Raw genomic sequence first — 12390 nt, forward strand, 5'->3', positions numbered from 1 at the left:
TACACTTCTTGACCCGCTTTGAAAATAAACTTTTAAAAGGGGGATGTTGAATTGGCACAATTAACTTTAATTTACATTTTGAATTTATTCAGATGTAAACTGAAGTAATATATATATATACAGAAGTAAACTTTGTAACAGAGTTGTTAACTAATAACTGAGGAAATGTAGTAAGTAGTGCAGTCTCTGTTTTCTCATTATTAAACTTGGATTATACTTGGATTATAATTCAAATTATAAATGTCATCATTTGGAAAAGACCCTTTAAAATTCATTCGACATGACTGCATAGAAAGATTTTGCACCAGGACAAAGACCAGTTTACCAGTCTAAACTTGGCAGAATGACTGCTTGCATTATACTGATTTCACTTGCTGCTGTTATTTGATCAATAATTTATCAAACCATATTTATCAAAAGCTTAAGTATCTAATGCTGAACCTGTTTTCTTTGACATATCATGCAATATTCTGTCAGTGATCATAAATTATATTCCTGTGATGTGAAAACTGATATTATGGGATTTCTAATATTTTCATTCATATATGAAACGTATTTCTCAGTAGTAGTAGAGAAGACTTTGAATCAAAATTTCAAGAGACTGAAGTATTGTTTAAGACCTAGATCTAGACTTTGTATCTGTATATATTTGATCAAGATGATAGAAGCAAACTGAAAAAGTATGAGTCAACCCTGAATCTTAGTGATTTATCAACAGAAAACATCATACTGTGCTATCATTACACAAATTAATGCAAATTTCTTTCCTGTAAATATGGAAGTCAAAGCATTCTGATTTGACCTACTTTGGTCAGTTTTAAAACACAAATGCCATTCGTTCATTAAACAACAAAAAAATCAAACCCCTTAAAATAGGAGCAAAGCTCTCTTCCTTTACTTCTTCCCTGGGGCAAGGGCACATTGCATCGCTCATATTCAAAATATTATTGTATGTTGAGCAGAAATAGTAAACTGGATGCTTTGGACCACCACATCTGTTCGGTATCTCAAAGGCTTAAATAAGAGATGAATCGAGCCCCAATCCTGATGAAAGGGTAAAAGACGCTGCTGTTGAATCAAAGAATATGGGAGTAGGTTATATACAGGCTGATGATGATGATGAGTGTCCAAAACTCCCTGATAAATACATCTGAAAGAGTGGATGGAAACTGGCCAGAAATACCCAGTCAGGGCTTCTTACTTTATTAGGAAGAACTTTAAATGGTTGCAGTCTCAAAGCTATGTCCTGCATGAGCCGATTCTTCCATGCTGAACAAGAAGCAGGTCAGAGGAAGGAGAAGGTATGTTTTTGGTAAAGACAAAGAGAAATGGAGGATGTTTCTGCTCTGGTGATCCCCCACTCACATGAGGTCACATAGGTCTTTGTGCAGAGCTGGTCCTAGGGCTATGTAGCAGAAGACAGGAATTCAATTCTCCTTTCTTGCCACTGAGAACCAAATCTGAAGTACCTCTCAAGTAAAGATTTCTGATTTTCTGGTAAAGGCTGGTCTTTAGTTTCAAGTGTGTACTTCAAGACAGGTCAATTGAAATTTTTGGTATTTCATGGTTACTAATAAATGTATTCTTTTTATCTACTGCTGTTTAACCTCGAAAATCTAAAAGCACTTTACAAGATAAATATTAATCGGGGATCTCTTACCTGGCAGGGGAATACATACACTGCTAAAGCAGACTGTAAATTTCAAGGAGGTCATTAGAAATGGCTGTGGCATTTGCATGAAAAATGTCAGGCACATGTACAGGACAGCATATGGAGAACCGATTGTACTACTTTTAAGATCATCCTGATATGTAATTGTCCTGGTTTCAGCTGGGATAATTTTATTCTTAGTAGCTGCTGTAGCGCTGCGTTTTGGATTTGGTGCGAGAATATTGTTGACAGGACATGGATGGTTTTGGCTGTTGGGTGATATTTATACTAAGTCAAGGAATTTTTGTTTTCTCAGGCCCTGCCAGCAAGAGGGCTGGAGGGGCACGGGAAATTGGAAGGGGACACAGCCAGGACAGGTGACCCAAGCTGGCCAAAGGGATATTCCATACCATAGGACATCATGCTGGGTATATAAGCTGGGGGAAGAAGAAGGAAGGGGGAGACATCCAACATTATGGCATTTGTCTTCCCGAGTAACCTCTACCCATGATGGAGCCTGGCTTTCCTGGGGATGGCCGAACACCTGCCTGCCGGTGGGAAGTAGTGAATTAATCCCTTGTTTTGCTTTGCTTGCACGCACGGCTTTTGCTTTATCTATTAAATTGTTCTTATCTCAACCCTTGAGTTTTACATTCCTTTCTGATTCTTCTTCCCGTCCCTCTGTGTGAGAAGGGAGTGAGAAAGTGGCTGTGTGGGGCTTGGTTGCCAGCCAGGGTTAAACCACGACAGTAGTCGGCCAAAGGAACCATAGATGTTTTAAAGACATCTTTGTATCTCCAGAAATAAGAGACAGTTTTTTTATCAAGTCTGATGCTTAATGCTAGACATGCAAACCTTTGCTTTTGGGAGAAGGGACAAGAAACCCTGAATGTCAGGCATCCTTGACTGAAAAACCACAGTAGAACTAACATTCAAGTCCTGTATCGCTGGCAAGGAAGAGACTGTACTCCCATCAGTAACCCTGATGTGTGTGGGGAGTTAACCATGGGCACTGAGATCAAAGGAGATACTGTTTTGTTTGTGTGAACCATGTGTGGCAGGGAATTAGATCTTACTGAAGGTCCTTTGGATGATGCATAGAACTTTTAAACACAGTTAACGATTACTAGACACCTAATGACACTTGCCAAGAGAACAAGCATAAATTGGCACCAGTGTATCCTCTAATAATTAGCGCTCCTTGCTGCTTTGAAGTTTCTTTGTATTTAAAGAATCTCTGGTGTCACAAATTAGTATGGGTCTGTTTAAGTCAGTTGTGTTACTATGAAATACATCTGTTGGGGAACTGGCCTCCGCTTTTGTTTCCATACATGACTTCCACAAGCCAACTCAAAACAGGTTTCTTTCCTTTTACTTCAACTCAGTTTAGGGCAAGCCTTTACATAGGTGCTGTGCTCTACCAGAAAGGTGAAGAGAGACTGAATTTCAGTGTTGGCTGGAACATACTATGTCTATCTTCTGTGTATATCCTGCGACTCTACCTTAGAAGATACTGGAAATGAACAAATTTTAATTGTAAAATGCTTTGGAATCTTTGAGGAGAGTAGCCATAAAAGTGTAAAGCATACTATTCTGTGGTTATTTTTAGCGGAAATCCAACAAACTACTGAAAGGTCTTTTAAAAACTGTTTCTTATATTCTCCCTTTTCTGGTAAATCCTCAGAAGTTTTAACAGAACAGACTTCTCTTGTGCCATGCTGTAAACAAGTGCATAGTACAGCACAGTTTCTGCTTTCAAGAGTTTTCAATCTGTAGTGACAAAGCAGGCAACAGTGGTATCAAGAATAAAAGAGGTAAGGGACATACTGAGGGGAAAAAAAAAAAAAAGTATGGCTAAATGGAGACATTACTTAAGTCTTGATGGGACGGAAGGGCATGTGGAGACCTCACTGTCCAGTAGGGTCTATGCTTGAGTACAGGTCAAAATGGTACCAAGCCACTTCAACACTATAGAGGGTGGAGTGCCACATACAATGGCTTTGTGGAGCAAGCTGGGGAAGACCATTGTGTTAAGACAGTGCTGTTCCCTATCGTGAGTGATGAGTACATAAACTCTTCATATACTGACAACTGAAAGACACATTGGTTCTTGCCTTAAAGATTTCTCTGACTCTGAAGATATCTACCTCTGCCTTTTCTCTGCTTTTCCAGATGTTGTCACCCCAAATGGCTTGAACATTAAGAAATTTTCAGCAATGCATGAGTTTCAGAATTTGCATTCCATGTACAAGGCTAGGATCCAAGAGTTCATTCGAGGTCATTTCTATGGGTATGCTTTTACTTTTCAAAAATTAGCAATGGTTGTCCAATGCTATTTAAAGCAAGAACCAAAGCAGGAAGACTAACAAGTACTTCACAGAGAAGGTGAAATGTTACCAATGTATTCAAATATCTGTCTGGGATGTTTTAGTCAGAAGCTAAAGGAATTTTAGACACCAGTTCTAACTCCGCTTAACAGATTGCGGGACCAGGCAGAAGATCTTGATTCTTTTTCATTTTTTACCCAAGATGCAGTTTATCAGATTAAGATAGTTAACTAAATTTAAAGAAAGCAAAAAAGCCTCCCTTCCATTATTTTCTTGGAATAATAAGTTCTTCCAGAATAGAAATCTGTTGCGTGTTTTGTTTGATTATATTTTGAGAAATACTTCGTGCTTGTTTCTGTTTGCTTGGTTTCAGCCACCTTGACTTCAGTCTTGAGAAGACCTTATTTTTCTTCATTGCTGGGAGATACGAATTTTCCAACAAAGGAGCTGATATGTTTCTAGAAGCCTTATCAAGATTAAACTTTTTGCTGAGGGTAAGAAAGCTTCTTCAAATGTAGATAACATAGAGCTTATGCTCAAATGGAAGTCACCTGCAAGGATTTCTATGTCATACTCTGGTTTATAGGAAAATAATTAGAGGATATTCAGAGTTCTCATAAAGCGCTCTCGCTGAATCATTTGAGTATACAATGATCTCAGGCTGCTTAAAAATAATTGATTACATAGTCAAAGAAGTTAATCCATGGTTACTTCCTTGTTTTTTAGAGAAAAACACTGAAAATATGATTCAAGAATTTACCCTGAAAGTTTACATATTAGAAGGCAAATAGAAATAATCCTTTAATGATGCAATTAAAAAATACCTTTTTAAGGAAACTGCTTAATTCATTAGGACCTGACCATGATCTTTTACATCTTTGAGTACTATTATCACATTGGATGGGAATCTTGCATCAAGATTCACAGTGTGGCAGTGGCCTGAAGAATAAGCATGGGGAAGTCACTCCTGCTTCTGTTGCCTCAGGTGAAAAAATGAGTGCAATGTTTCTATATGCCTTTGTGGAATACTTTAATGAAGATAAGACCTGGGCCTTGTCATAAGCAAAGAGCAAAGCACTTGCCACCTACAAATGAGATTGTTGAAAATGTCTCCAGATGTATCCCAAAGACTGATACATTTAAAATAAAAATCATGCTAATAACTTTCAGTCATCTAGCAAGAATCAATTATCTGTTGTCCCAGACTCTCTCTTTTGTACTCTATCATTTCAATGATATGGAAAACCTGGATTAAAATCTTGATGCTGTATTGCTAGCTGGGCTAAAAAATATTGATTTTCAAGGCCCTACGTGCACTTGTTCTACTGCCACCTTCTATTAATACAGCGTTAGAGCCTGTGGACTTTCTGGAAATAATTAATCCATTCACTGACACAACAGGTTGCCTCACATAACTTAAGTTTTTCTTCTACAACTTTGCCAGACAACTGACTTTTGTTGTTTGGCAATGCTGTGCAACATCAGCTACCTGGTAGTGGTATTTAACATGGCTGTTAACTATGAATGCTGATAATGCGGAAGGTCTTATGTGGTAAGAGGGAAAGAATTGCTTAAGCAACAATTGCAGCAATCTCTGATTTTATCTGATGGTTTATATGACATCAATGACAAGCTAGGCTGATGTCAAAAGAAACAGGCTAGTTTTCCAGAGTTCTCTAGAACCAGATACTGGCACTTGCTTCTTCCATAAGCTGAGCCTGGCTTTATTGAGTTATTGTTCTAATATGCATGCCAGCACCCGAATAGCTTTTCAAAGAACACTTGCTCGGTAAATATTTCAAGAGGTAATTCCATGGGGAACAGCAAAATGCCTGCATTATTTGTGAATTTGCGAATGATGGTGCTTCTTAAACAAGTCCCAGTGGTGTGCCTGAACATAAAAAATGCATAGCATTGGATGGAATCATTTTATTTTATCGAGTTCTTTTCCTTTTCTACTTAAAAACCTTACTAATGTCTTGGAAATAAAATGTGAATGTTGGGACAGATTGTTAATACATGTTGAGATCATAGCATGATAGACCTTGTACCTGCCTTGAAGAGAGAAAAGGGAAGAACCTTACAGTGATAGATATGTCCCATAGATTATTTTATACATTTCCCTGTACCTCAGTCTGAGATCATGGATACTAATAGCATGTTTGTGTGTCTAAAGTTTAGAATGGAGGCAATTCAAGGTAAATTAATTTTTACAGCCCTGAAGAGAGTTCACTCTTAGCTTTTCTTTAAATAGCTGTTGACAGGAATACAACCTCATTCTGCTCCATGTGAGGAATCCCTCATGGACCTGGCATTCAGAACTTGTTAGTGCACAGGAGAAACCAGCAAGTGAAACCATCTATAAGTAAAGGGTCAGATTTTACAGCTTATCCTTTTTGCCTTTGCAGTAGTTGGATATGAGAGATGAGCAAGAAGTTACCTGTAGGTTTTAGTGTGTCTGGCAGATTCTTTGCTGGGTTTCAGTTAGATAGCAGTTGCTATCATGCCCCTTTCGGCCCATAGATTTGGGGCACTATTGCTACGGAAAGTAGCTCAGCTTGCAGCTGTAGGGAATCCCTCACCCCATGCTGGGCATACCTCGGCTAGTAAACTAATTGCTTACTCTGTTGAGCCAACATAGTTTGTGTCAGGTGAGAAAATGTGTAGGATTTTTATTTTTTGCAGTTTACGTTCACATCCTAAGCCATGGCCTCTAAACAGTGAGAAGTCAGGAAGATCTTTACAGCCCAAACTGGCATTGGGTGACATCTGTTTACCTGTATCTATCCTTAGCTATATGTCTGACTTGGCAAAAACTACATAGCTAAAAGGAGAGGTAGAAGATCAGAGCCTTCCTGGACAATTCATCAAAGTGCATTGGCTTTTCCTGTGGCTAATTCTTGAAGTTGGCTGTGATACCTTGTAGTGGGATTTTTTTTTTTTCACCTTTCTGCATCTTGTGTCCATGTAGGTTCATAAGACTGATGTTACAGTTGTCGTGTTCTTCATCATGCCAGCAAAGACAAACAATTTCAATGTGGAAACCCTGAAAGGACAAGCGGTGCGGAAGCAGCTCTGGTAATTGCCATTCTCACTGAGGGTCTTGTACAGTGGATTGAGGAGACATGCAAAAGTTTCTGACGAAGAATAATGCTCTTTCTTTTTGCTCTGCTAAAATTGAGGATTGTGGGTAACTAGAATGTATTTGTAGGGATGAAAGAGATGGGAATGATAAATAAGGGCAAATATTTATCTTTTTTATCCTAGGTTATTTTTAGTAAACTTGCCTTGTCATTCTTTGTAACAAGTTAGCAAATAGTACTTGTTTTGCAGAGAGAAAGATTCTAGAAAATCCAGTGTTCTGGATGTCTTCTGCCTGTTTCTGGTACTCCCTTGGACATACCATTGAGCTCACACAAAATAAGGACTGCCTACTAATTTATCAGCGTGAGCTTCCCTGCCACCGGTGGGAAACAGAAATTAATTACACATCCTTTTTATTTAGAAATATGGAAATTTTACTGTCTAATCCAGCAGAATAACAGTTAATAACAATTGTCTGTAATTTTCTATATAGCCTACAATAAGTGATGGCCATGTCCAAGCAGTGAAACTTAGAGCTGTAAAGAGAAAATTGTCACAGCCCTTCTCAATTTAACAGTTTTCATTTTACAACTTCCCAAACAGAAAAGCAAAGCAGGGGCAGACTTAACCGTTACCTCACTTTAACTGCTATGTGATTCTACATGGGAAAAGACACACGTTGTGAGGTATTTCTGAACTGAGAGAAATTGCAAAATTGAAGGTTCAAATTCATAAACAGAACCAGTGGCGGGTTATCAATGATGATTTTTGTTTAAAAACAGTGAAAAATTCCATTTCATTTAATGTATTTACACATTAATTTTCTAAGCAGGGAAATGGAAAAGTGCACCTTATCATGTGGCTCGGGTGGTTAAATTCTGCTGCAGAAGTAAGGAAGCTGGCCTTTAAGCTAAGGGACTAAAACCCACAAGACCTAGTTTCTGCTTTTATGCCTGTGTCTCACTGTGCTTAACCTTTCTGCTGCCAGTTCTATATTTATAAAATGATAGAAATCTAAACGACTTAGAGATCTGTAGATGAAAGGCACTGTGTAAGACAAGGATACTATTTTTCTTGTTATCTCATTAACTGCCTCCAGCAGATGATCTCTGGCTCAGTTTCTGGATATCAGTAATCAAGTTGAAGTCTTTGATTAACGGATACTAAACCTGCACAAAACCAGTGACAGAAATAGTTTAACAAGGATCATTGAAATCATTTAGCTTTGCCGTATCTGGAAAAGAAGACAGATGTGAGAAATATATCTACTCTCTAGATTATCTCTGGAGTCATCACACAACATTTCTTGGGACTTACAGGAAACATTCTACCTGGTTACCACTCTGGAAACAGGTACCACAAATGTTGAGGCTGGAATTAATTGTCCAACTCTGGCTTCCTAAAAATACTGCATCTCAGCTGCCTTCACTGCCAGTGGAGAGTGATGGTTCACTCCAAATGATGCTTCATCCTATAGCACTTCAGCAAGTGTCTAAGATGAGAGAAGGGAATCATCCTCTGAAATGGACTGTCACCCTCTGCAGATGTGTGGAGGATCTGTGCAACTGGCTTAAACGGTAGATGGCTAAAGCAGGGTAACATAGCCAGAGTTTTTAATGAGAAAGTAAAACCATGAGTGCAGTGAGAAACAGCCATGCTTGTAACAAGTGCTTTTGGCTTCTGCTTTGTCTTTGATATAACGTATGTAATGTTTGAATATAATACAACAGTTATATATTAAATAAATGATATATGGATATTAGGAAAGTTTAAATTAAATGAAATTGCAAAGTTTTTTTTTTTCCTGTTGCATCTCTACTACATGGTTATTTGTCTGGTACTCAATAATACGGGCATAATAGTAACAGTAAAGGTAAACCTAAAGATGTGAAATCATGCAAAAACTGCTACTTAAGCTATTCTTCTCACTGTGTTCTGTGAAAAGCAAAATACCCTCTGCATCATTATATGTAGCATTATCATGGTCATAATCTGGAGCTTCTGGATAAAACCACCTGGTATCAGTATTACATAATTTAAAGATGCCACAGAAACTGAATACAAGAAGAGGTTGGCACTTACAAGATAATAGATGATGGTTGATCTGGGATATAAAATCCCTTCTTTCTTCTGCTTTTGAAAGAGTCTATCCTATCTGGGTTAAATTTTGGATATTGTGCATGGAACAAATCTGTGAAAATACAGTCATGAAGGGACTGGCTTGCTGGGTTTTGGATCCATTTGGTTTGATGTTTAGGAGAGAAGAACTAAAATTAGGTATGAGGATTCTCAGCTTGGTAAATTTTAGGATTTCATTTAACAAGTTTTGTCTTAGCTCAAAGTATAATTCTTAGAAATCCTAAAGGCAGAAAAATTTCCACAAAGTGGGCATTCACTTGCTATTGGCAACAGCACTTCCAACTGTACTTTCAAGTTAGTTCAGCTAGGGGCAGGATAATTTAAATGACACTTGGAATTTAGAGCAGTTGTTCACTGGAGTTTTTTGTTGCTAAAATATAACATTTGTCTGGCACAGGCTTTATTATTAGCTTAAAACATTGTCTGAGCTTTCCAGGAATTGTTTTTTGGTTTGCAAACTAGTTTATAGTAAACTACCTTTAATCTAACACTTGTTTTCAAAAATCTTTGAGTTAGGAAATAGGGCAGGAAGTGAATGGAGAAGCTTGCTTTAAAATCGCCATTTGTTTAACTCATTGATCTTACATCTTTCTACCAGGTCAAGTTAAATTGGAGACCTATCTGTCTTCATTAGTGTCCAGTGTTAATGATCATGTTTCTCTGTGTAGAGTCATATATATGCTCTCTTTTTCCATAGCTGAGATGAAAGTGTGGTCTACTTATCAGAGCAAAATATTAGAAGTAATCGCTAGTGAGGTCTGCTCCTGGTTTTCACAGTGTATTCATCTTTGGATGCAGGTCAAATCCTCAGTTGTGCGGAAATCTGTCGGTATGGCTGCTGGCTGGATAAAAGAGCTTTGACAACCAGACCTCTATCTGCTTCTACGTTCTTGGTTCCATCAGTATATGTGAAAGCACAATTTAATTTAATTTCCAACAGCAGGAATCTCTTTTATTCTATCCTTGTCCTGGATTCTCCTATTTTATACATATATTTATTTATTTTCCTAGGGACACTGCACAATCTGTGAAAGAAAAGTTTGGAAAGAAACTCTACAATGCCCTGCTAAAGTGAGTACATAAGTTACTTGCTCTACCTTGCAGATCTATGTATTCAGCTCTCTTACCCGTGGTAATTCTGTGATTCTACTCTTTTTGTACAAAATTTGGCATTTATAGGAAGGGCACAGGAGAAGGTAATGGAACCCTCTGTTCCATATACAGGTTACTTGATCAACAGGCAAATCGAAGGAGAAAAATTTAAAAATATTAACACCCCATTGTGGAAAGAGTCTTAAGAGACATTGAGGATGTCTAAGTAATACAAAGGCTTACTCGCTGTCAAAAACAAGCTGGGTCAGCCTAAAAAAACCATGAGAGAAATAAGTATTAGTGGCTTAGTCATGTCCTTTCTAAAGACAGTTGGAAGTGAATGACCCAAAGCACAGATTAGATGACTGGAACTTCAGCAAAACCAAGCTATGGCTGACAAATAGAAAAAAAGAATTCTTTAGCTTTTTTGGAAGCTGATTGGAAAGTCGGCAAGTGTATGGGAGAACAAAATGTAGGGAATATAGAAGGCTCATGAAACAAAGGAAAGATTCATGTTGACATCAGCAGGCCTCAGATCAGACCTTGTTTGCTGTTTCTTAATTTTCTTTATACAGCTATTTGGTAAAATAGGTTCTGTGTTGCCTCCACAGAGGAGAAATTCCAGACCTGAACAAGATTCTTGACCGAGATGATATGACCATTATGAAAAGAGCCATCTTTTCAACTCAGGTCAGAAAATTTATTGTTTACACAAATATCTAGTATAAATGATAAACATGACTGTGTACAAGGATTGTGTATGACAGATAGCAATATGCATGCATTGAAATGAAGTTTTCAGCAAATATGCTTCTCATCAGTAGCATTTAAAGATCACCTGTGACTGTTTCTAATGAGAGTACAACCCAAACTAATTCTTCTGAGGAATTCATGAATATTCCTCCAGTTACATGCAGGACACCAAAATTCCTAATTCTTTTCTTCTTCATTAAGTGTGAACTTTGCATTGTTCCTGAAGCCTGGATTCTTCCATTTTTATTAGATACGCAAACCCAATCTCTTAAGAGACATAATGTATTGTCTAAAAACCTTTAAAATTAAATGGTAGACCTTTCTAAAAGGTAGTACAAATACATGTATTTTGAGGTAAGTGAAACAAGTCCTGTGACAGATTTTATGGTCTCGTTTATGGCCTTGGTTATACAGAAGACAATATTATATGATTGCAACTTTCTTCTTACCTTAAATTGAAAGGGTAAAAACCTATTTGCATTGATAACAAAATCTCCTGCTGTCTTCCACTAACTTTGGAAAATGGTAACAGGACTTTTTTGCAATGGTTTTGTCTGGCTTCTGGATTGTCTTTTCTCTCTTTAGCGACACTGTCTGCCCCCAGTGACCACCCACAACATGATTGACGATGGCAATGATCCAATCCTCAACACCATCCGACGCATTGGCCTTTTCAATAACCGGACAGACAGAGTAAAGGTACGTTCTGTCATTTTCATTTTAGATATAAAATGGAATTTCTTTAAACAGTCTCACTCTGGATCATTATCATGGGGAATGCAGTCAACTTCTTGATAAGGAAGTATTTTACTAATGTAGTATACTGATAGACCTCCCGCTTCCTTAGTTTCCAGGAATAACAAGTAGTCACTTCACAGATATCCTCAGTTGACGTTTAACCAAATTAGAAATCTGATGTTAGGGATTTGTTTTCATTGCTGCCTCCTGTACTGAATGAGGAGCTACTACTCCTGAAATTCAGAAAGTGCCACACGTCATTTACACCCAGATGTAAAACTCTGTAATAGATTCATTTGCTTAAAACTGGAGGTCAGAGTTCGAGCACAGACATTTCTGGAGTATTGGTTTGTCTCTTAAGAACAGCACCCTGACGCTTAGTGTTTGCTGTAGAAGGTAACCAGGGCTTTGTTCCTGAGCAGAAATACTTCCCATTCCTGCTGTGGTCTTGTTTACATAACTGTTGAAGCTCGATGCATGTAAATAAATCCTTTCCTGACTTCCATGTCTATCTTGCCAGACAACAGAAATGATCATCTCCTGCTTTCATAAGTGTGCCAAAGTCTGTTTTGGTCTGGGAATGTCTGACATTCTCTTCTCTAACTA

At 37.9% G+C, this 12390-nt stretch overlaps 1 protein-coding gene across 3 annotated transcripts in view; it reads left to right on the plus strand.

Moving 5' to 3' along the window:
• GYS2 (glycogen synthase 2) overlaps positions 1-12390 on the plus strand; it is a 47383-nt gene that overhangs the window by 26418 nt on the left and 8575 nt on the right. For all 3 annotated transcript variants that reach the window (XM_056340320.1, XM_056340319.1, XM_056340321.1), the window contains exons 6-11: positions 3824-3941; positions 4352-4472; positions 6950-7056; positions 10213-10272; positions 10905-10983; positions 11632-11745. In XM_056340320.1, the coding sequence (XP_056196295.1) occupies positions 3824-3941; positions 4352-4472; positions 6950-7056; positions 10213-10272; positions 10905-10983; positions 11632-11745 (599 nt within the window). The remainder of the gene's footprint in view (positions 1-3823; positions 3942-4351; positions 4473-6949; positions 7057-10212; positions 10273-10904; positions 10984-11631; positions 11746-12390) is intronic.

Source organism: Falco biarmicus, chromosome 5, assembly GCF_023638135.1.
Source record: "Falco biarmicus isolate bFalBia1 chromosome 5, bFalBia1.pri, whole genome shotgun sequence".
NCBI classification, from domain to species: Eukaryota; Metazoa; Chordata; class Aves; order Falconiformes; family Falconidae; genus Falco; species Falco biarmicus.